At 46.8% G+C, this 25,201-nt stretch overlaps 1 protein-coding gene across 1 annotated transcript in view; it reads right to left on the bottom strand.

The window, feature by feature from the left end:
• The window catches only part of LOC139232524 (neural proliferation differentiation and control protein 1-like), a 220,271-nt gene that overhangs the window by 79,966 nt on the left and 115,104 nt on the right, over positions 1-25,201 (bottom strand). Inside the window, exon 2 of the mRNA XM_070862859.1 lies at positions 17,334-17,477. Coding sequence (XP_070718960.1) covers positions 17,334-17,477 — 144 coding nt within the window. The remainder of the gene's footprint in view (positions 1-17,333; positions 17,478-25,201) is intronic.

Below are 25,201 nucleotides of genomic sequence, written 5' to 3' on the forward strand. Positions count from 1 at the left end.
GGGGAGAGAAGAGGGGGGGAGAGAAGAGGGGGGGAGAGAAGAGAAGAGAGGGAAAGGGAGGGGGGGGGGAAGAGAGGGAAAGGGAGGGGGGGGGGGGGGAAGAGAGGGAAAGGGAGGGGGGGGAGAAGAGAGGAGAGGAGGGGGGGGTGGAAAGAAAGAGAGGAGAAGGGGGAAAGAGGACGGGGAGGCTGAACTGGAAGCCGGGCCACCGAAGACTTCGGGCAGGGCCGGTCCCCAGTAAGATGCCGGGCGGGCAGCCCCGCCGACGATTGGGGGGTGGGGAAGAGAGAGCGCGAGAGAGAGAGAGAGAGAGAGCGCGAGAGAGAGCGGGGAACGGGTGAAGGGGTAGCAGGAGCTGAACGGGGAGGGAGGGAGGCCCTGGGTCCGATCTTTGCCCGGGGAGCCCATTCGGCCAGGGCTAGGGACGGGCCCCTCCCATGCAGCCTCAGGGGCGAGGAGCTACTGCACATGCACGCACACTCTAGTGCGTATGTAGAGGTGTCCCGGCTCGGTTTTCAGCGCCGGGACCTGGCTCCGCCCCCGACCCCTTGTGCTGCACCACGAAGACGTCCTGAGGAACTCACAGAATCACAAGGTAAGTTTTCGGCGCCCTTTTTAATCCAGAAAATCAGCGCACCTTATAGAGATACGCCGTTCTTAGAGGGCGGAAACTTGGGCCCTTTGGGAGGGAAGAACTAGAATATCAATGAAACATTAAATCATTACACTGGCATCTTTTCGTAACTGACCAATTTTGATAGGTTCACTAGTTCAATTGTACAGCATTGAATAAATGATCAATTTGACTGTTTTTTCATTCACCCAGTCGGAAAGAACCCATTACTCTAACACAATGAAGTTCAACATTCGGAATCACTGGGCTCCTATTTATCGTTCCACCGACAAAAATGTAATAAGGTCAGATTTCAATTTGAGAAATTGTAACTATTCTTCACAGAGGTCCCCTCAGTATTTTATGGTGCCATGTAGTACTGTGACTAAATTGCCTGCTTTGATTACTTAAAAGTTCAAAGTGGTTTGTCTTGATATAATTGGGGGTTATTCTTTGATGTGAAAGAAATGGTTTGTTTTTATTATAAAAGCAAAATACTGCAGATGCTGGAAATCTGAAATAAAAACAGAAAAGGCTGGAAATACTCAGCAGGTCAGGCAGCATAGGTGAAACAGCGATTTACTTGCACTTCTTTCAATTTTCTATACTGCATTCGTTGCTCACGTGCTGGCTCCTTTAAACTGGGGAGACCAAACGCAGATTGGGTGACCGCTTTGTGGAACACCTCCCTTCAGTCTACAAGCATGATCCCAAGCTTCTGGTCACCTGTCATTTTAATTCTCCACCACACTCCCGCTCTGTGACCTTGGCCTCTGACACTGTTCCAAAGAAGCTCAATGTAAGCTCGAGGAACAGCACCTCATTGTTTGATTAGGCACTTTACAGCCTTTCAGACTCAACACTGAGTTCAACAATTTCTGATCACAACCTCTGCCCGCATGTTTTCAGGCAGCAGCCTTTGCTAATGATTCTGATATTCCCATTTGCACCTCCTCTAGACCCAGCTTTTGTTTCTTTACTTGTTCCATTACCATCTCCTTTCGCCTTGCCCCATCACCCCTTTTGTCATTTAATCTCTCCTGCCTTCCACCATAAGGTTCAAAAATCCACGGCTGCATTTTTATTGGAACATCCTAAGGACAAGAAAACTAAGATGGGATCGTCCTACACATTTTAAATGAACATTTTTGGCCAAGTAAATTCCTCAGACCAGGCAGGCTGGGAAACGTGTGGGCGGATACAGACATTGTGGAGTCTGGCTCACAAGCGACAGAGGCACTGGCCAATGGGGGAAAAGTGCATTCTGGCAGGCCAATCAGGGGTTGAGTCGGGCCTGAAGTGGGGAAATTCTCAACCAATGGGGACTACCCGGCCCAGTTCGAAAATATGATTCACCCCTAATCAAATTATGAATGTGGACCATCATCTACCTAATTAATATGGACAGTGGACAATAGTCCTGAGATCGCTGCGGTGATGGCCCATCAAAGGGAAGGCCCAAACTGCTTGATTCCCAGGACTGTTACAATGGACTAGCAGACTTTGAGGCACCAATGTGCACTGAAACAATACCCCGGTCCTCACACCTACCTGTACCTGTGACATCTTCTGATTAAATATTCAAAGCTATCTCCCCGCCCAAACTTACACAATGGACCACCAACTGAGTTTGGGCGCGAAAAGGCCAGAACTAAATTGGAAACAAATATAGGACCTACGGAACCACCGAGAGGGAAGAAGCAGCTGGAGCAGTAGGAGAAGGAGTCGAGGAGCAGTAGCAGTCACAGACAGACAGAAACCGAGAGAGAACAGAGATGGACTGTTACCGGCTGGAAAACCTTCCATCGAATGGGCCCTGGAATCGACTTGTGTGCAGAGTATACAACCCAACTACCGAGAGGCCCAAACGTCGTCTCAAGAAGCCGAGACCGAACAACGCTCCGAGGCCAACCAGCTGAAGAACCGGAGACCGAAGTAACGGAGAGGCAACATTCACTCCAGCTACCCCGTAAACCAACCATCCTAAGGCTAAAAAAGTAACTGTCAAAACGGATCGTAAGTATTATCCTGGGGTTTCTTTTCCCAACTGTTAGCCTAGGTCAGTCAGGTAAAAAGGGGGGTGGGGGTGGTGTTGGAAATGTCTTGTAAAGATAAAATTGTGTAAGATTTCCGTTGTGTCCGTTTCTTCCCATAGATTTTCATAGTTTATAAGTGTGTGTCAGATATGTGTTTTGATGAAGTTTGACCTTTTTGGAAACTTACCGTGGTTAATAAATTGGACATACCCGTTTTTTTTTTCGTTCCAAGACCACTTGTCTCTCAGTGTTTTGTTTTCCCTTGTGGAAACTCATAATCCACCAAAATTCTGAGGTTAGAAGCAGATAGGGGTGCTAGGGCGCTTCAAAACTGCTAGTTTAGTGGTCAGCAAGCCATAAGCTGCTGGACTGTCCCCTAGAAGGGGCAGAGGGGCCCAATACACCAACAGCCACCAAAAACCCCCTACACCACCCTGACACAGACCTCCCCTCACCCCTTTCCCTGCCTCTCAACTTGCTTAAAAACTGTAACATCTCTAACTTTTTCCAGTTCTGACGAAAGGTCATCGACCTGAAACGTTAACTGTGTTTCTCTCACCTGATGCTGATTTGCTGAGTATTTCCAGCATTTCTGTATGTTTTATTATATTCATTTGTACATTTGATACACTCTATTAAAGTATTCATATTTTCCAGGAAATTTGACACTGTTTTTTCCACTGTTAGTTATAGATAAACATAAATGAATTGCAAAGTTTGTCAATTATTTAGCATCAAAGGAGTTAACAGAAATGTCACTTACAAAACAGTTCTTTTAATCAGATGAAACAGAACATTTTTTCTAATTCTGATAGCTAATCAGATGAAAAACAGTTTAATTCTGCAGTTCAGTTACAATGCAGATGCAAAAAGTTTTACGGGCAGAATTCACAATGGCATAAACAATTCCACATAGATTTATGCTCAATCTGAAAACATTCTTGTAAAGGATAATTCATCCATTACAGACTTTCTCCTCACATATACAATAATGTGCACGCACACACTGAATTCCCTGTGTTTTTTAGCTGCATATGATGTAACAGAGCAACGGTGATCGGACCTGAGCTGCTCAGTCACAGTGCCACACGTGGTGGGAGGACCGAATAGCAGGCAGCACAGTGTTACCTATTAAAAGTAATAGCAGCTGTTAGTTTTACACTTTAGACATCGCCAATGTCATAACAGCATTACTAAGTCAGGATAACAGGAAATAAGGGTGATAAATTCCACGGGATATTCAAGAATTTTATATCTGTGCCGACAAGAGCCAGTCAGAAGCTGTGTATTCTGCGGCGAGTGTCTCACCTCCTGACTCCCCAAAGCCTTTCTACCATCTACAAGTCATAAGTCAGGAGCGTGATGGAATACTCTCCCCACTTGCCTGAGCAGTTCCAACAATACTCAAGCAGCTCGATACCATCCAGGACAAAGCTTGATTGGCACTCCATCCACCACCTTCAACATTCATTCATTGGCAGTCCCTCAAAATCGAGGAAGACTTGCTTCCAATCTAAAAGTGAGGTGACGGTACAATCCAATACGGGAATTACAGTCTCTGTCACAGGTGGGACAGACAGTCGCTGAAGGAAAGGGTGGGTGGGGGAGGTCCGGTTTGCTGCACGCTCCTTCCACTGCTCGCGCCGGTTTTCTCGGGCTCTCTGCAACGAGACTCGAGGTGCTCAGCGCCCTCTCGTATGCTCTTCCTCCACTTCAACAATCACTTCCTGCACCACCAGCGCACCGTGGCTGCAGTGTGTACCATCTACAAGATGCACTGCAGCAACTTGCCAAGGTTTCTTCAACAGCACCTCCCAAACAAACGACCTCTACCACTTAGAATGTTGATGCCAGTTCATTGGATATATTCAAGAAGGAGTTAGATATGGCCCTTACAGCTAAGGGGATCAAGGGGTATGGAGAGAAAGCAGGAAAGGGGTACTGAGGGAAATGATCTTATTGAATGGTGGTGCAGGCTCGAAGGGCCGAATGGCCTACTCCTGCACCCATTTTTCTATGTTTCTATGACAGCCGATGCATGGGAACAGCACCACCTGCAAGCTCCCCTCCAAATCACAAGACATCCTGGCTTGGAAATATATCGCCGTTCCTTCATCACTGGGTCAAAATCCTGGAGCTCCTTACCCAACAGCACTATGGGAGTACCTTCATAACACGGACTGCAGCAGTTCAAAGCAGCAGCTCACCACCACCTTCTCAAAGGCAATTAGGGATGGGCAATAAATGCTGGCCTTGCCAGAGATGCCCACATCCCATAAACAAATTACAAAAGAATTAAGATTTTTTTTGTACTGGCAGATTTTTGTTCCAATGCAATTGTCAAAAAGGATATTCATTGCTTTGGTCTGTATGGTTATATACTCCACATCAAGGTTTGTGTGGTAGCATAAGAGACAACATTAAATCCATTATGCAAGTGGAAAAATTCTCCATGTCTCAACTGCGCACTTCTGCAAACATGGCCATGACGTCTGGATTGTAGGAGATAAGGTCCACCCAGGGAGTACCATTAGGCCATAAAGGGAAGTCGTGGTTGGGAAAACAAATTCTAACAGCCTATTAAAGATGTAAATGCTGCGCAGGGTACAGTAGTAAGCCCTAGCTGATCCCAACAGTAGACAATAATGAGGATACTACAATTGGTCTTAGTATCACCTCAAGCAGGGAAAAATAAATCGACCCGGGTTCTCACTGCTCATCATATCCAGTGCTCCGCGATGAAAAAAAAGTCAATGCTTAGATGCTGGATGGTGATATGATCAGGCTTGGTTGGAATACTTCCACATTCTTTAGTCTTGCTTAGTATTGTTGCAGAAAAATCATGCTTGACTATGTTATATATTAACAATGTAATTTCAGAGTTATTGGAAATGACATCTGTCTCATATTGAACTGAGCAAATCTATTATAGTTTCCTAATTGTGCCTTAAAACTTCAATCATCGTTCTCCAATTCATCACACACCATTCTGTAACTGAAGTAAATAATTGAACAGCTGTAACCAAAACAGATATTTTCCACAATTAAAGTCAATGCACCATAACATGCGATTTGTCCCAGTGTGCCTGAAGTCTGTGCTACACAAAGCTGGTTATTCAGGGTTTCACAGTGCTGTTGTCACTGCCAGTATTACTGACAAGGAATGAAAGCGATCAAGGGGATCTGCATGGAGCAGCTGATTAGTTTAAATATCCTGATGGAAGAGCAGTTTGGCTCCAAGTGAACCTATTTTTCTTAACTTAGGATCAGTTCGACAATCGCTTGTGACTGCTGGAGCTGACAATTTTCCATTGGACATGAACCTGCTTCCCTGGATTCTTGACTCAATGAAGAGCAATACTCCATTTACACTGCCTTCCTACCCTGAAACTGCTTCAAAGAATCAACCAGACAACATGGAGCCCCCCCCAGCCCCAAATCTCTATTTTTTTGTTGCTACATATATTTTGTTTATTTAACAATTTCAAATATTGCCATAATTCATAGATTCATTTGGTATCGATATAAATGAAGATTTTCTCCAAGTCCAGCAGATTTGATTTGCTTCTGCCACTTGTGAACTTATACATCATGGTGTTAACAAGGTCCAATTGTCATGCATCCTGACCTCCCCACTCACTGTTACTCATCCCCAATCTCCATACTGGCCCTGAAGACCAAACTCAGGTTTCAGCCTCCTCAATTCCACCCTGCATAAGCCATTTTCCCATTATCCAATTCTCATTTCCTCCTGTAAAGCCAATAAGGAGAGAGAGGGAGAGAGAGAGAGATATGTCGTGAGAGTGAGAGTGAGAGATGTCGTGAGAGTATATCAGGGGGGAGAGAGAGGGGGAGAGAGAGAGAGAGAGAGAGAGAGAGAGAGAGAGAGAGAGAGAGAGAGAGAGAGAGAAGGGGAGAGAGAGAAGGGGAGAGATAGAGGGAGCGAGAGATGGGATGTCAGAGGGAGCGAGGGAGAGAGAGAGAGATGGGATGTCAGAGGGAGCGAGGGAGAGAGATGGGATGTCAGACACAGAGAGAGAGAGAGAGAGAGAGAGAGAGAGAGAGAGAGAGAGAGAGAGAGAGAGAATCAGGGGGGAGAGAGAGAGATGGGATGTCAGGGAGAGAGAGAGAGAGAGAGAGAGAGAGAGAGAGAGAGAGAGAGAGAGAGAGAGAGAAAAAGAGAGAGAGAAAAAGAGAGAGAGAAGGGATGTCGGGGGGAGAGAGAGCGAGAGAGCGCGATGGGATGTCAGGGAGAGAGAGAGAGAGAGAGAGAGAGAGAGAGAGAGAGAGAGAGAGATGGGATGTCAGAGGGAGAGGGGAAGAGAGAGAGAGAGAAGGGATGTCGGGGGGGGAGAGAGGGAGAGGGCGAGAGGGGATGTCAGGGGGAGAGAGAGGGGGAGAGAGAGAGAGATGGGATGTCAGAGGGAGAGAGAGAGATGGGATGTCAGAGGGAGAGAGAGAGAGATGGGATGTCACAGAGAGAGAGAGAGAGAGAGAGAGAGAGAGATGGGATGTCAGAGGGAGAGGGGAAGAGAGAGAGAGAAGGGATGTCGGGGGGGGAGAGAGAGGGAGAGAGAGAGAGATGGGATGTCACAGAGAGACAGAGAGAGAGAGAGAGAGAGAGAGATGGGATGTCAGGGGGAGAGAGGGAGAGAGATGGGATGTCGGGGGGAGAGAGGGAGAGAGATGGGATGTCGGGGGGAGAGAGGGAAGAGAGAGAGAGCGCGCGAGAGAGAGAGAGCGAGCGAGAGCGCGAGATGGGATGTCAGGGGGAGAGAGAGGGGGAGGGGAAGAGAGGGAGAGAGAGAGAGAGAGAGAGAGAGAGAGAGAGAGAGAGAGGATGTCGGGGAGAGAGAGGATGTCAGAGAGAGAGAGAGAGAGAGAGAGAGAGAGAGAGAGATGGGATGTCAGGGGGAGAGAGAGGCGAGGGAGAGAGGGAGAGAGAGAGAGAGAGAGAGAGAGAGAGAGAGAGAGAGAGAGAGGGGATGTTGGGGGGGGGCGGGAAGAGAGAGAGAGAGAGAATGTCAGAGAGAGAGAGAGAGAGAGAGAGAGAGAATGTCAGAGAGAGAGAGAGAGAATGTCAGAGAGAGAGTCAGAGAGAGAGAGAGAGAGAGAGAGAGAGAAAGAAAGAGAAAGATGGGATGTCAGAGAGAAAGAGAAAGATGGGATGTCAGGGAGAGAGATGGGATGTCGGGGAGAGAAATGGGGAAGTTGGGAATGGGGCGGCAGACAGAAGGAGGAATGGAGTAAAGGGGCGCGGTAAACAAGAGTGACAATAAAGAGGAACATAAAGGGAAACAGAAAAATATTGGAGCAAAATAGAAAGACAGAGCGAGGCAGAATGAATTAAACAAGACAGGCAGAGAAACACTTACAGGAAGAAACAATTAAAAAAAACATGCTTTTTTTGACTTGGAGGATCACAAAGATCACCTGTAACTATCGAATGGATGGGAAGTGCAATTATTTTCAGGGACTTGTATCCTAACTGGTATATCATTGCTGCTTTGCACCAGTACAGGGCTGAAAGTACAAATTGCCATACGATGGCAAAGTAACTAAATTGAGTTCACATTCAGAATGGGCTTCAGAAGTTCAGGAACATAATGAATTGTGCAGCAAGATTAGTGCTGAAAGCTCCAGACAAATTATACAGCAAACAGATATACCTCACTGAGGAAAGAATTTGATGTTTCCACCCACGCAGACAATAGGTGATACAAGACCAAAATGTGAGTGTTGTATCGCAGTACAGTTTAGCACCACCTGAGTCACCATCTTAGCACCTACGTTTTAATATATCTAGCAAAGCAAAGTTCCAGAAGCAATTCCGGAAAAAACAGCACCTTCTATCTGTATTTTCTTTCTGGGATATCATTTGAAAAAAACAAGCATTACACCAGAGTTGCATATTTTCCTTTAAAAAGTCAGTTTTATTTTGAAAACATATATACATTAATATAAAACGTTGCCAATATTTTGAAAAGAAAAATCAGAGGGGGGAGCCTGGGGTAGGCTGCTATAAAAACAGCCATTGACAAAATCCTTAGACATAGTTGTGCAAAAACACATTACATATTTTATTCTGTAGTTTTAATCACAGTACCATCTTCAGTCATCTGTAAGTGTACATAACATATATATATATATATATATATATATATAGGGGCGAGCGCCACACCAGATTGCTTGTCCAAACATACAGCACACCTGTGAATACTACCGTGGAGTCACTAATTCGTATTAACACTCCGTCCAATTACAACAACTTCAACATGCAGGTAATCATCATCATAGGCGGTCCCTCGTATTCAGGATGACTTGCTTCCACGCCAAAAAGGGATGAGTGCACAGGTGTTTCAATGAAGGACCTAATATTCCAGGTCCCAAATTACATATTGAAGGGTGGAAGATGCCTGTGCGTGGATCTTTTAACGTGGGGTGGGCGTTGTACACCAGCCACCACATGGGCTCAATGGAGCTAGGTCTTGATAGCTGTACCGTGACAAAGTGATAATTCACAGTCGAAGAATGCCTTTCATTATTGCATTAGGCAATTGATATTGTAGCTCAACTGTATACCTGAATTTTTTGCCCATCAAATTTTTCCAATCGCTTGAAAGGATCAACAAGGAATTTTTCCCAGAGTGTTTTTTTCCCCTATTGGCACTGTTTTTTTTGCCTCTCCCAGGAGAAGACACAGTTGCAGGGGAGTTATGAAGTGTCTGGTCACAATGCTCCAGCTATCATGAGTGAGGGGCAGGCTTGATGGACCAGCTGGTTTTTTACGGTCCTTTATTTTTGTATGCTCGGAAATGCTAAAGGGCAATAGAACGACAGCCCAAAGTGACAAATCGCTAGTAGAGTAGTCCGATTGCTAGGTCTAGTCAGTAATGGTGTCAGGGACCAGAAAACCAGCAAAGTGGGTCAACCCTTGTAATCTGGACTGTTGCTGCCTTGTTTATATATTTAAGAAACATGTTGAAAAACTTGACAGGGAGCTTCCCTGTTGTAATGCATTTGCTTCATGGGTTCTTCGCTTAAGAATTCATAGCAACACATTGCTATTAAGAACTAGTTGGTTTATTAGCAAAGGTTTAACAATCATACTACACATTACCAGTTCATCCACCAGGCTCACAACCACCTGAACCCAACTGGCTGGGGTTTTTATTGAGTTTTGTGAACATCATGTGACTGGTTAAGCCACTCCCAACTCAACAGCTCTACAAACCTGTGAGCATACTCAGAGGCATACATTACATCTGTCTCAGCACATTGCAAGTTCCCCAAGCATTCAAGAAAAGAGAAGAATGAAGGCAGCACCTGAAGGGACAGCATGAGTCAATCCCTGTGCACCTTCTGGTATTTCCACTGTACAGTTGAGTGGAGGATGGATGTTGCTGTGATCAAAACTAGAGGATAACTTATTGAATTTGTTGAAAAAAATATGACTTGGGATTTTACCAATAGCCCCTTGCTCCTATGCCTATTGTTCAGTCCCACCCCTTAAGTTTGCTTTGAGAACTGCAAAAGCTACTGACCCAGAGTTTAACAGAAAAAACAACAAATATAATGGCTCCCTCTTACATTAAATAATCTTGCTGCCGTGTGGCATACAGAGATGAAATACAATGAGTTTAAAAAGTATATTCATGCAGGTGGTTTACATAGCAAATAAAGACACAAAGCAAGATTTTTAAAAATTCATTCTCAAGATGTGTGTTAATAAAGGCATCCGGCGCAGCAATATGAGCGCTGAGGGTTCATTGCCCTCATCACCTTCCTTCTCCTCATCATCGTCTGAAGAATATTCGAGTTATGCGCCTTGTTCCTTCTGCAGGTCCAAACCTCAACGACCATTCTGGCGACTCTGGCTGGTGTGTACTGAAGGGCGTCTCCAAATCTGTCCAGGCACCTGAAACGCATCTTCTGCATGCCGTCGGCTTGTTCAATCACACATCTGGTGATCATATGGCGCTGTTGGGCTTTATTATTCAGATTTCTGATGGGTGTCATCTGCCAAATTTGAAGTGGGTATCTCTCGTCTCCTCGCAGTCACTCCTTAAGTGTGTTTGCAAGTCCGAAGACGTCGAGGAGCTTGGATTGTTGCAGGACAAAAGCATCATGGCAGCTCCCCAGGAATCCTGCGCATGTCTGCATATATATTTTTTGTAATTGCACAATAGCTGCACAATGATGGAATGGAAGCCGTTGGGATTGACAAATGCTCCTGATTAATCTGGGGATGCCCTGATTTCCACGTGTATGCAGTTGATGACACCCTGCCACTATGAGAAACCAAGCAGAGATGCAAACCCAAGTGCCTGCTCCTTGGCATCATCGCAGATGAATTTCACAAACGCCAGCCCTGGCAAACAAGCCATCTTATGTATTAGTGGGCCGCTGTCTGAGAGATCTTGATATGTACCAGCAGAGCCCTGGAAGGATCTGAAAGTTAAAAAGTTTAGGGCGGTGGTGACTTTGACAGACCACTGATATCCCAAGGCCCCCAGGTGCAGCAAGCACAGGTCTTTTAGGAGGCTGCAGAAGTCTGCCACCACCTGACGTGACACTCTGAGCCGCCTGAAACACTGCTGTTCAGACATGTTCAGAAAACTCTTCCTATTGGCTGCTGTGTTTCTTACATTACAAAAGTGACTATACCAAAAGTATTTCATTGATTGTAAAGCACCTTGGTTGTCCTGAGGTCGTGAAAGGCGTTATATAAATGCAAGTCTTCTTTCCTATTAACTCTTTGGACAATGGCTCACCTCCCCCAGCTAAGCTATTAAAGCTAGCTGGCCTAGAGTTTTAAAATATATAAGATTGTTCTCACTGTAGCAGTAAGGAACAAAGTCCATACTCTGTGTCTGAGAGATTTCTGTGTCCCTTTCTGTAAGTCTTTGAGTGAGATGCATCTTTTGTTTCTTTATTTATCCATTACCACCCCACTGCATCACCAAGGATTTAGACTTCAATGTAGGAGGCATGATTAAGAAGTTTGCAGATGATACAAAAATTGGCCGAATAATTGATAGTGAGGCAAAAAGATGTAGACTGCAGAAAGATATCAAAGGATTGGTCAGGTGGGCAGAAAAGTGGCAAATGGATTCAATCCGGAGAAGTGCGAGGTAATGCATTTGGGGAAGACTAACAAGGCAAGGGAATACACAATAAATGGTAGGATACTGAGAAGTGTAGAGGAACAAAAGGGACCTTGGATGCATGTCCACAGATCCCTGAAGGTAGCAGGACAGGTAGATAAGATTGTTAAGGGGGCATACAGGATACTTTCCTGGAGGAAAAAATACTGCAGGGCTACGGGGAACAAGCAGGGGAGTGGGACTAGCTGAAATGCTCTTGCAGAGAGCCGGCACAGGCTCGACGGGCCGAATGGCCTCCTTCTGTGCTGTAACCATTCTATGATTCTATTCTGTGTGGGCATCACTGACAAGGTCAGCATTTATTGTCCATTCCTATTTGGCCCGAGATGATGGTGCTGCAGCGGAGTGGCTTGTGAGGCCACCTCAAAGCGCAGTAAAGACTCAACCAGACTTGTGGGACTGGAGTCACAGAGACCAGATTGGGTAAGGACAGCAGGTTTCCTACCCCTAAAGGTTCAATCTGTGAAGCTGTGCTGTAGGGGTGCTAGAACTTCACTCATTTTAAACCATCCACATGCACTACAAACCATCACTATATACAATAAACCAGCCTCCAGGTATAGAATCATAGAATGGTTACAGCACAGAAGAATGCCATTCGGCCCGTGCCATCTCAGCTAGTCCCACTCCCCTTCCCTTCCTCTGTAGCCCTGCAATTTTCTCCCTTTTGAAAGATAAAACTGAGTCTGCCACCACCATCCTTTTCGGCAGTGCATTCCAGATCTTAACCACTCGCTGCGTAAAAAAGTTTTTTCTTTTTTGGTTCTGTTATGTATGTAAACATTGTAACTGTGTAAGACCTGCCACCAGAGGGCGCAACTGTTGGGAGGCCCAAGGGTCACCTGCACACCTCGTACAAGGGAGTACAAAAGGTTGTCTGCCATGCTGCTTAGTCTCTAATACAACTCCAGAGTGCCTACGGTCATATTAGTTTTAGTTCACAGTACTCAGTCTTGTGGAGTTCTTCCAGACTTAACAATTAGCGACGAGTAACAGATTACGAACTTTCACGCGGTCGTGGCTGCCGTTGGTACTTTGAGAGAGATTTGTAGAGGGTGATGATTGGGAAGCCTTCGTTGAGCATCTCGACCAGTACTTCGTGGCCAACGAGCTGGATGGGGACAATACAGCGATCAAGCGCAGGGCGATTCTCATCACCGTGTGTGGGTCCACAATATACGGCCTCACCAAGAATTTGTTAGCACCAAAGAAACCAACAGAGAATACATATACAGAGTTGTGTACGCTGGTTCGGGAACACCTCAAGCCGAAGTCTTAATGGCCAGGTATCGCTTCTACACGCACCACCGCTCCGAGGGCCAGGATATGGCGAGTTATGTCGCCGACCTGAGACACCTTGCGGGAACTTGCGAATTTGCTGGATTTTTGGGGGAAATGCTGCGGGACTTTTATGTGCTTGGCATCGGCCACGAGATTGTTCTTCGCAAGCTGCTGTCCGCCGAATCCCTAGACCTGAGCAAGGCCATCATGATAGCCCAAGCATTCATATCCACGAGCGATAATACCAGATATCTTCCCAGCATCGAAGCTCACTGGCAAGTACTGTGCATAAAATAATGTCGCTAGCAGGCAGAACTGCATATGGCAGGGCCTACACATTTGCAGCTGCAAGACCCAAGATGACTCCGAGTCCGCCATTGGGCGTGAATGCAAATCCATTAGCACCATGTTGGCGCTGTGGGGGTAATCATCGAGCCCATCAATATCGATTCAAGCACTACGTGTGCAAAGGCTGTGAAATAATGGGGCACCTCCAGCGAATGTGCAAGAGTGCTGCGACTCACCATGTGGCAGAGGACGATCGATCCGGCGCAGATCACGCAGAACAAAGAGAGGCAACTCAACCAGAGGAAGAAGTGTATGGGGTACACACCTTCACCACCAAGAGCCCTCCTATTATGCTGAAAGTCAAATTGAACAGTATTCCGGTATCAATGGAGTTAGACACGGCGGCGAGTCAGTCAATTATGAGCCAGAAGGCTTTTGAGAAACTGTGGAGCAACAAGGCACAAAGGCCCAAACGCCCAAACTGAACCCGATTCAGTCAAAGTTGCGCACCTACACCAAAAATCTCATACCAGTCATTGGCAGTGCGGCAGTTAAGGTATCGTACGATGGTGCTGTGCATGATTTATCACTGTGGATTGTACCAGGCGGTGGTCCAATGCTATTCGGCAGAAGCTGGCTGGGAAAGATTCGATGGAACTGGGATGACATCAAAGCACCATCTTCAGTGGATGATGCCTCGTGTGCCCAAGTGCTGAACAAGTTTCTGTCGGTAACTTCACAGGCACCAAGGTGCAGATCCATCTGGTCCCCAATGCAAGGCCTGTTCATCACGAGGCTCGAACTGTTCCATATATGACTAGGGAGAAAGTAGAGATCGAACTGGACAGACTTCAATGTGAGGGAATCATATCGCCAGTCGAGTTCAACGAGTGGGCCAGTCTGATCATGCCATCGCTTTTCAACACTGGAACAGTCAGAATCTGCAGAGACTACAAGGTAACGATCAACAGAGTCTCATTACAGGACCAGCACCCGCTACCCAAGGCGGATGACCTGTTAGCAGGGGGGAAGTCATTCATCAAGTTGGACCTAACCTCCACCTACATGACACAGGAGCTGGCTGAATCTTCGAAAAGATTGACATGCATCAACACACGCAAAGGACTGTTTATATACCACAGGTGCCCTTTTGGGATTCGCTCGGCTGCTGCCATCTTCCAGAGGAACATGGAGAGTCTGCTGAAATCGGTTCCGCGCACAGTTGTGTTTCAAGACGACATCCTGATCACCGGTTGTGACACCACCGAATACCTGCACAACCTGGAAGAGGTTCTAAGTCGACTCGATAAAGTGTGACTCAGGCTGAAAAGCTCCAAGTGTGTTTTCCTGGTACCAGAGGTCGAATTTTTGGGGAGAAAGATTGCGGTAGACGGCATCAGACCCACGGACTCAAAGACAGAGGCCATCAAGAATGCACCCAGACCACAAAATGTGACGGAGCTGCATTCGTTCCTAGGACTCAACTATTTTGGTAACTTTCTACCCAGGTTAAGCACTTTGCTGGAACCGTTGCACATGTTGCTACGTAAGGGTGACGACTGGATTTGGGGTAAATCTCAAGAGACAGCCTTTGAGAAGGCCAGAAACCTACTTTGTTCTAATAAGTACTGTATGACCTGTGTAAACGATTAGTGCTAGCTTGTGATGCATCTTCGTACGGGGTCGGCTGTGTGTTACAGCAAACCAATGTATTGGGGGAAACTTCAACCGGTTGCATACGCGTCTAGAAGTCTGTCTTAGGCTGAAAGAGCCTACAGTATGGTCGAGAAAGAGGCATTAGCATGTGCATATAGGGTTAAGAAAATGCTCTAATACCTATCTGGACTTTGGTTTGAGCTTGAAACCGACCACAAACTGCTCATTTCGCTGTTTTCAGAAAGCAAAGGTATAAACAACAATGCTTCGTCCCACATCCAAAGATGGGCACCAACATTGTCCGCCTATGATTATGTTTTCCGCCACAGACCAGACACAGAGAACTGTGCTGATGCCCTCAGTCGGCTACCATTGCCCACTACCGGGGTGGAAATGGCATAGCCCGCAGACTTGCTTCTGGTCATGGATGCTTTTGAGAGCGAGGGGTCACCCGTCACTGCTCGCCAGATCAGGACCTGGACCAGCCAGGATCCTGTGCTATCACTTGTAAAAAGTTGCGTCCTCAATGGGAGCTGGTCGGCCGTTTCCGGGGAAATGCAAGATGAAATTAAGCTGTTTCGCCGACGCAAAAGATGAAATGTCTATCCAGTCGGATTGTCTCTTATGGGGTAATCATGTGGTTTTGCTGAAAAAAAAAGGCAGGGAAACGTTTATACGCAACCGACACAATACCCACCCAGGCATAGTCATGATGAAGCCAGGTCGCATGTTTGGTGGCCCGGCATTGACTCGGACTTAGAGTCATGCATACACCAGTGCAACATGTGCTCACAACTGAGCAATGCACCAAGGGAGGCTCCATTGAGTCTGTGGTCATGGCCCTCCAAACCGTGGTCCAGGATCGACGTAGATTTTGCTGGCCCCTTTCTCAAGGATGTTTTTAGTTGTAGTGGACGCTTACTCTAAATGGATTGAATGCGTAATCATGTCATCCAGCACATCCACTGCCACCATTGAAAGCCTCCGGGCTATGTTCACCACCCATGGCTTGCCAGGCATCCTTGTCAGTGACAATGGACCGTGTTTCACCAGCTCGAAATTCAACGAGTTTATGACCTGCAAGTCAGGGGCAGACCTACATCAAGCAAGTCAGGTCTGCCCCGTTTAAGCCTGCATCCAACGGTCAAGCGGAACGGGCAGTCCAAACTATCAAGCAGAGCTTGAAACGCGTAACGGAAGGCTCCTTGCAGACCCGCTTATCTCGGGTTCTGCTCAGCTACCGGATGCAACTCCACTCGCTCGCTGGAGTTCTCCCTGCAGAATTGTTAGAGAGCACACAAAACCAGGTTTCTCCCTAGTCCACCCGGATCTAAATGATCATGTGGAAACCCGGCGTCACCGGCAAAACATGTACCATGATCGCGCGGCTGTATCGCGTGACATTGATGTTAACGACCCTGTGTTTGTCCTGAATTACGGTTATGGTCCTAAATGGGTTGTTGGCACTGTCTTGGCCAAGGAGGGGGAAGAGTGTTTATAGTCAAACTAGTGAATGGACAAATGTGCAGAAAGCATTTGGATCAGGCCAAACTGCGGTTCACTGACAACCAGGAACAACCTGAACAGGACATCACCATTATCGATCCACCAACACACACCCAACCAGCAATCGACCTTGCTGTCAATCAAGAGGATGAACCCACCATTCCCAACAGTCCTGTCAGACCAGCCATGCCGGAGTGCAGCAATGGTCCGACCAACTCACCCATGCCAGAGTTCGAACTCAGACAACCAACCAGGGAGTGCAGGGCCCCGCATCGTCTCAACTTGTAAATAATTTGTATCAAAGATTTTGGGGGTGGGGGGGGGGCAGTGATGTTATGTATGTAAACATTGTAACTGTGTAAGACTTGCCACCAGAGGACGCAACTGTTGGAGGCCCAAGGGTCACCTGCACACCTCGTGCAAGGGAGTATAAAAGGTTGTCTGCCATTCTGCTTGGGTACCCTGGAGTTGTGTTAAAGAGACTAAGGTCACATCAGTTTTAGCTCACAGTACTCAGTCTTGCGGCGTTCTTCCATACTTAACAGGTTCTTTTGCCAATCACCTTTAATCTGTGTCCTCTGGTTCTCGACCCTTCTGCCAATGGTAACAGTTTCTCTCTATCTACTCTGTCCAGACCACTCATGATTTTGAAACTGAAATACAACGAAGGCAAAGGAAAAATACAAACATAATGTAAACTTCCTTTTCACGGGCCCATGAGCCTTTTGCTCAGGGTAGTTTCAAAGGACCGAACAGAAACAGAACTCAAGCTTTTTAATTACATACCGTGCTGTTTGATGGAATTCTCTACACAATTTCCTTTCCCATCTTCAACAAACTGAGGGAAACATGACCCACAACTATCCGATCCAGATGTGCAAGATTCCCGTCGTTGAAGTACGCAGTCCAGCTTTTTGGGGCAGGTTCCAGCTGATGGGGCAGAGAGGGGTAAAAATCAGTACAGCAAACTTGCAGCTTTTGAACATTTTATAAACATCAACAATGGACAAAGGAACCTGTTTAGTGCATCTTCAGTATCATCGGTCATAATCCCTTTACATAGAAACATAGAAAATAGGTGCAGGAGTAGGCCATTCGGCCCTTCTAGCCTGCACCGCCATTCAATGAGTTCATGGCTGAACATGCAACTTCAGTACCCCATTCCTGCTTTCTCACCATACCCCTTGATTCCCCTAGTAGTAAAGACTTCATCTAACTCCTTTTTGAATATATTTAGTGAATTGGCCTCAACAACTTTCTGTGGTAGAGAATTCCACAGGTTCACCACTCTCTGGGTGAAGAAATTCCTCCACATCTCGGTCCTAAATGGCTTCCCCCTTATCCTTAGACTGTGTCCCCTGGTTCTGGACTTCCCCAACATTGGGAACATTCTTCCTGCATCTAACCTGTCTAACCCCGTCAGAATTTTAAACGTTTCTATGAGGTCCCCTCTCATTCTTCTGAACTCCAGTGAATACAAGCCCAGTTGATCCAGTCTTTCTTGATAGGTCAGTCCCGCCATCCCGGGAATCAGTCTGGTGAACCTTCGCTGCACTCCCTCAATAGCAAGAATGTCCTTCCTCAGGTTAGGAGACCAAAACTGTACACAATACTCCAGGTGTGTATTGTGTACAGTTTTGGTCTCCTAACCTGAGGAAGGACATTCTTGCTATTGAGGGAGTGCAGCGAAGGTTCACCAGACTGACTCCCGGGATGGCGGGACTGACCTATCAAGAAAGACTGGATATTTCTTTACTTCTAATATTGCAAGAACTTTCAATTACATAGCATCTTTCATGACCTCAGGACATCCCAAAGCACTTCACAATGTACAAAAGATATTGCAGTTTGCACAGGAGACATGCAATATCCCCTTAGTACTCCTGTACTTAATCATACACTAGACAATACTGGCTTCTCCAACAGCCAGTTACTGTTGCAATGGAAGGAAATGTAAGCCAATCTGCATACATCAAGGACCAGATAATCTACTTTTAATAGTATTAGTTGATGAATAAATGTTGGCCAGGACACCAGATGTCCCTGCGCTTCTTTGAAAGCTATCACTGAATCGTTTACGTCCACCTGAGTGGGCAGATGGGTCCTCAGTTTAATACCTCATCCGAAAGACACCTCCAATAGTACAGCGCGCTCTCAGCACTGCACTGAAATGTCAGCCTAGATTTTGTGCTCAAGTCTCTGGAGTGATACTTGAATCCACAACCTTTTGACTCAGGTGAGAGTGCTACCACTGAGCCAAGTCTGCCACAACTTAGTAGAAAACAAAGTGACAAGGGTTAAGAGCACTGTCCTTCCAATTATTGGGCATGCTTCAGAATTCATCCCAGTTCTGATGAAGGATTCCTCAAAAATGTTTTAACCCCATTTTCTTCCCGCTCAGATCTGATCTGTCATGTATTTCCAACATTTTATTTTTATTTTAGATTTCTAGCTTTCCTTTTTATCTGGAATAATAGGATGAACGCCTCATTTCTGCCCCGAGTTGAATCCGTTTGGGCAGTACCAACCTCACTTTCGGGGTTAGAGTGCACTGTTGAGGCTGTGCAGTAAGAGCCTTAATCAGAGTCTAATCTGTTCTATACCTGACCTGTAGTGTTTTATCCTGTTACTGTTTCGCAGGTGGAACAGTCCTTCGCACTGACAACACAAAGATCCACTAAACAAAAGGGAAGCAAAGCTAATTCTAATGGCAGCAGACTAAGATTTCCCTCTTTAATAGGGCAAGGTTTGTACATTAAGATAGAACAGCTAAATTTTCCAATAGTTTAAGTTTTCAAGAGAAATTATATTCAACACAACTATTATTATTCTCTTCTTCACCTTCCTCTGAAGGAATGAATTTTACACTGAAGCAATAAAAACAGAAAATACTGGAGATGCTCGGCAGGTCAGGCAGCATCTGTGAAGTCAGGAAGTTAGGGGCATGAAGGGTCACAAACCGGAGACACAGATGCTGCCTGACCTGCTGATTGTTTCCAGTAATGTTTGCTTTTAAATTAGATTTCCAGCATTTGCAGTGTTTACCTCTTTGTTATCTTGGCACAAATGCGGATACGAAATTCACTAAGGGACAGAAAGCAGAGAGTAGTGGTAAATGGTTGTTTACAAACTGGAGGGAAGTATACAGTGTTGTTCGCAGGGGCTGGTATTAGGACCACTGCTCCTTTTGATATATAATAATGACCTCGGCTTATGTATACATGGCATAATTACAAAGTTTGCAGATGACATGAAACGCAGAAATTTAGTTAACGGTTCGGAGGATAATAGCAGGCTTCAGGAAGAAATAGACAGACTAGTGAAATGGACAGACGCATGGCAGATTAAATTTAACGCTGTGACGTGTGAAGTGATTCAACTAACTGGTACAAAATTAAAGAGGATGCAGGAACAGAGAGACCTCTGTGTTTATGTACTCAAGGACAAGCTGATAAAAAAAGGTATACACGATCCATGGTTAATGTGTTCCTAACACAGATGAGACTGCACACAGGGAGGTGAAAGTAACAGTGACCTCTGTCTTTATTAAGACCCTTCAGAGTCAGGAACAGGCCTTAGGGGCTTATATACAGTGTTCCCAAGGGATGCTGGGATCCCTTGCGATTTCAGGGGATGCGCTTTCTGGTGGCGGAATATGAGAGCGTATGCTTTGTACATACACAACATCACTCCCTCCCCCCACCCACCAAAGTCAAAGTGAAAACTATTTACAAGGTGAGGTGGCCGGGAGCCTTTCTTTCCCTGGTGGACCGCCTCGGTACAAATGTCTGTTCTGTTGTGTTGGCTGTGCCCTCGCTGGGCTGGCGTGTTGTTAGCCCTGCAGGGCTGCTGGGTGGGCCTGGCCTTGCTGGGCTGTTGGGTGCGATGGGTTCGACTTCCTGGTCCAGGGTGGTGTCGTTGATCTTTTGGGTGTGTGTTGTGGGCTCGAAAAAGATGGTGTCTGCTGTGTGTTGTTCAGGGCAGTCTGTGAACCACAGCCTTGTTTGGTCCAGGTGCTTTCTGCAAATTTGTCCATTGTCCAGTTTGACTACAAACACCCTACTCCCTTCTTTAGCTATCACCGTGCCCGCGATCCACTTGGGACCATGTCCATAGTTTAGCACATACATAGGGTAATTCAGATCAATTTCCCGTGACACAGTGGCGCGACCATAGTTTACATTTTGTTGCTGCCGCCTGCTCTCGTCCTGATCATGCAGGTTGGGGTGAACCAGCGAGTCTGGTTTTAAGTGTTCTTTTCATGAGTAGCTCAGCCGGGGCACCCGTGAGCGAGTGGGGTCTCGTGCGGTAGCTGAGCAGTACTCGGGACAGGTGGGTTTGGAGTGAGCCTTCTGTGACTCGTTTAAGGCTCTGTTTGATTGTTTGTACTGCCCGCTTTGCCTGCCCATTGGAGGCTGGTTTAAACAGGGCCGAGGTGGCATGTTTGATTCCATTGCGGGTCATGAATTCTTTAAATTCAGCACTGGTGAAACATGGCCCTCAGGCTTTTAATGGTGGCGGTGACGGCGCTTCCCGACATTATTTCACATTCAATCCATTTTGAAAAAGCATCCACCACCAGGAACATTTTACCGAGAAACAGGCTCGCATAGTCGACATGGATCCCCCACCATGGTCTGGAGGGCCAGGACCACAAACTTAGTGGTGCCTCTCTGGGCGCGTTGCTCAACTGAGCACACACACTGCATTGCCGTACACAGGACTCTAAGTTGATACCGGGCCACCACACGTGGGATCTGGCTATTGCTTTCATCATTATTATACCCGAGTGTGTGCCGTGGAGATCCGAGATGAATGTCTCCCTGCCCTTTTTTGGTAGCACTATGCGGTTACCCCACAACAGGCAGTCTGCCTGAATGGACAGCTCGTCCTTTCGCCGCTGGAACGACTTGATTAGCTCTTACATTTCAATGGGGATGCTGGCCCAGCTCCCATGCAGTACACAGTTTTTTTTACTGGGGACAGCAGAGGATCTTGGCTGGTCCAAGACCTAATCTGGCGGGCCGTGACAGGTGATTTATCATTTTCAAATGTTTCCATGACCAACAAGTCTGTGGGCTGCACCACCATCAACAAGTTTGCAGGCTGCGCCATTTCCACCCCGTGGTGGACAATGGTAGCCGACTGAGAGCATCCGCACAGTTCCCGGTGCCTGGCATGTGACAGATGGTATAGTTATACGCTGATAGCGCGAGTGCCCACCTTTGTATGCGGACTGAGGCATTAGTATTTATCCCCTTGTTTTCAGCGAACAGGGATATGAGGGGCTTGTGATCGGTTTCTAGCTCAAATTTGAGGCCAAACAGGTACTGATGCATTTTCTTTACCCCGAACACACACGCTAATGCCTCTTTCTCAATCATGCTGTAGGTCCTCTCGGCCTTAGACAAGCTCCTGGAGGCATAGGCGACAGGTTGCAACTTCCCAGCAACGTTAGCTTGTTGTAATACACATCCGACTCCGTACGACGACGCATCACATGCTAGCACAAGTCTTTTACATGGGTTATATAATACAAGCAGCTTGTTGGAGCATAAAATGTTTCTGGCTTTCTCAAAAGCAATTACTTGTTTTTTCCCCCCCTATACCCATTTCTCACCTTTACGCAACAACACATGTAGGGGCTCTAAGAGGGTGTTTAACCCTGGTAGGAAGTTACCAAAATAGTTGAGGAGTCCCAGGAACGATCGCAGCTCTGTGACGTTCTGTGGCCTGGGTGCGTTCCTGATAGCCTCTGTCTTGGCGTCTGTGGGCCGAATGCGGTCCGCCGCTATCTTTCTCCCCAAAAACTCCACTTCTGTTGCTATGAAGACACATTTCGACCTGTTCAGCCGCAGCCCTCCGCGATCCAGTTGCTGGAGGACCTTCTCCAGGTTTTGTAGGTGCTCGACGGTGTCCCGACCCGTGACCAATATGTTGTCCTGAAAAACCACTGTGCGTGGTACCAACTTGAGTAGGCTCTCCATGTTTCTCTGGACGATTGCTGCGGGTGACCAATTTCCAAACGGATATCTGTTGTAGATGAACAGTCCCTTGTGCATGTTGATGCAGGTGAGGCCCTTCGAAGACTCCTCCAGCGTCATGTAGGCCGAAGTCAGGTCGAGCTTGGTGAACGTCTTGCCTCCTGCCAGCGTCACAAATAGGTTGTCTGCCTTAAGTAGCGGGTATTGGTCCTGTAGCGAGAAACGATTAATAGTTACTCTATAATCGCTGCAAATCCTGACCATGCCATCACTTTTGAGTACTGGAACAATCGGGCTGGTCCACTTGCTGATTTCCACTGGGGAGATGATGCACTCGCGTCGCAGCCTGTCCAGCTCGATTTCCACTCTCTCCCTCATCATGTGAGGTACCGCTCGCGCCTTGTGGTGAATGGGTCGTGCCTCTAGGACCAAGTGGATCCGCACCTTCGCCCCGGAAAAGTTTCCAATGCCTGGCTGAAAAAGGGAAGAAATTTGTCAGAATCTGGGTACATGAGGCCTCATCGACAAGATAGCACTCGGATGTCATCCCAGTTCCAGCAGATTTTGCCCAGCCAGCTCCTTCCAAGCAGTGTGGGGCCATCGCCCAGGACAATCCAGAGTGGCAGTTCGTGCACCGTGCACTCGTAGGTGACCTTCACCATGGCGCTGCCCAGGACAGTGATGGATGAGCTCTTTGGTGTACGTTCTCAGTTTCGTGTGGACGGGGCTCAGGGCTGGTTTGAGTGCCTTGTTGCACCACAGTCTCTCAAACATCTTTTTAATCATGATGGATTGGCTAGTGCTAGTGTCCCGTTCCATGGCTACAGGTAAGCCATTTCATTTTACATTTAGCATTATAGGTGGACATTTTGTCAAAAATGTGTGCACCCGTGTCCTTCAGCATCTGCCTCCTCTGAGGCTCGAAATTGCTTTGATCCACCATGGACCGATCTTCCTCTGCCACGTGGTGAGGAGCAGGTTTTGCAGAGCTTGCAGCTCGTTTGCAAGCTCATTGGAGGTGTCCCATTGTTCCACAGTCCTTGTAAACATACTCTTTGCTGCGGCATGAATAGGCTGAATGGAAGCCTCCACAATACCAACAAGGTGTGAATTGCCTTGCATTCATCCTTTGTTGCGGACTCAGTCATCTGGGTCACCTGAGGCCTGCTGGCAGTTGGACACTCGTGGTTTCTGCCCTGTGCATTTCTGCTCACAAACACAGTTCCAGTTAATTTATGAACATTGCTAGCACTTGTGTGCTGAGAGATTTGTTTGATGTCATCACTGGTGGACATAAACGCCTGTGCTATCGCAATGGCCTTACTGAGGGTTGGTGTCTCTACAGTCAAAAGTTTTCGTAGGATGGTCTCGTGGCCAATGTCCAGTACAAAAAAAGTCTGAGCTTTTGCTCCAGGTAGCCATCAAACTCACATTGTCTTGCAAGTCGCCTTAGCTCGCCACTTCCTGACCTTCAGATCGCTGGCATGTGTAGAACCGATACCTCGCCATTAGCACGCTCTCCCTCAGGTTAAGATGTTCCCGAACCAGTGTACATAGCTCCTCATACGACTTATCTGTGAGTTTCACCGGAGCCAGAAGATTCTTCATGAGGCTGTAGGTCGGTACCCCACAGACTGTGAGGAGGACCGCTCTCCTTTTTGCAGCGCTTCCTTCTCCGTCCAGTTCGTTGGCTACAAAGTACTGGTCTAGCCATTCGATATAGGCTTCCCAGTCCTCACCCTCAGAACTTCTCCAGGATGCCCACAATTTGCTGCATCTTTGCGTTGGATTCGTATACTCGTCACCAGTTATTGTGTTCCTAACACAGATGAGACTGCACACAGGAAGGTCAAATTAACAGTGACCTCAGTCTTTATTAAGACACTCCAGAGTGAGGAACAGGCCTTAGGGGCCGGCTTATATACAGTGCTCATCCCTTGGGACTTCAGGGGATGCGCTCCCTGGTGGCGGAACATGGGAGTGCATGCTTTACAGATACACAACAATAAATGGCGTATAAAAGCAAGCAAGTCATGCTAAACCTTCATAAAATACTGGTTAGGCCTTAACTGAAGTATTGTGTCCAATTCTGGGCACCACACTTTAGAAAGGATGTCAAGACCTTGGAGAGGATGCAAAGGAGATTTATCAGGATGGTATCAGGGATGAGGGGCTTCAGTTATGTGGAAGGACGAGAGAGCTGGGATTGTTCAAGAGCAGAAAAGGTCAAGGGGAGATTTGATAGAGGTGTTCAAAATCATGAAGGGTTTTTAAAGAATAAATATGGAGAAACTGTTTTCCCTGGCAGAAGGGTCGATAACCAGAGGGCACAGATTTAAGGTAATTGGCCAAAGAGCCAGAGGTTCTCACCTCTTTACGCAGTGAGTTATGGTGATCTGAAACAGGGTGGTGGAAGCTGATTCAATCGTGACCTTCAAAAAGGAATTGGACATATTACTTGCTGGGGAGGAAACTCCAGGGCTAGGGGGAAAAGAGAAGGAGTGGGACGAATTGGATAGCTCTTGAGGTACCCAGTGACACTCTTTTTGGTCCAATTAAAATAGTCTTAACTCATTATGTGCATTATTTGAAGGGGTTGGGCTGCACTAATGGAAGTGTGAATGTAGACCTACAAACATTCCTTAAAAACCTCTCCCTCTGTCGAGGCTA

This window comes from Pristiophorus japonicus, chromosome 20 (genome assembly GCF_044704955.1).
Source record: "Pristiophorus japonicus isolate sPriJap1 chromosome 20, sPriJap1.hap1, whole genome shotgun sequence".
NCBI classification, from domain to species: domain Eukaryota; kingdom Metazoa; phylum Chordata; class Chondrichthyes; family Pristiophoridae; genus Pristiophorus; species Pristiophorus japonicus.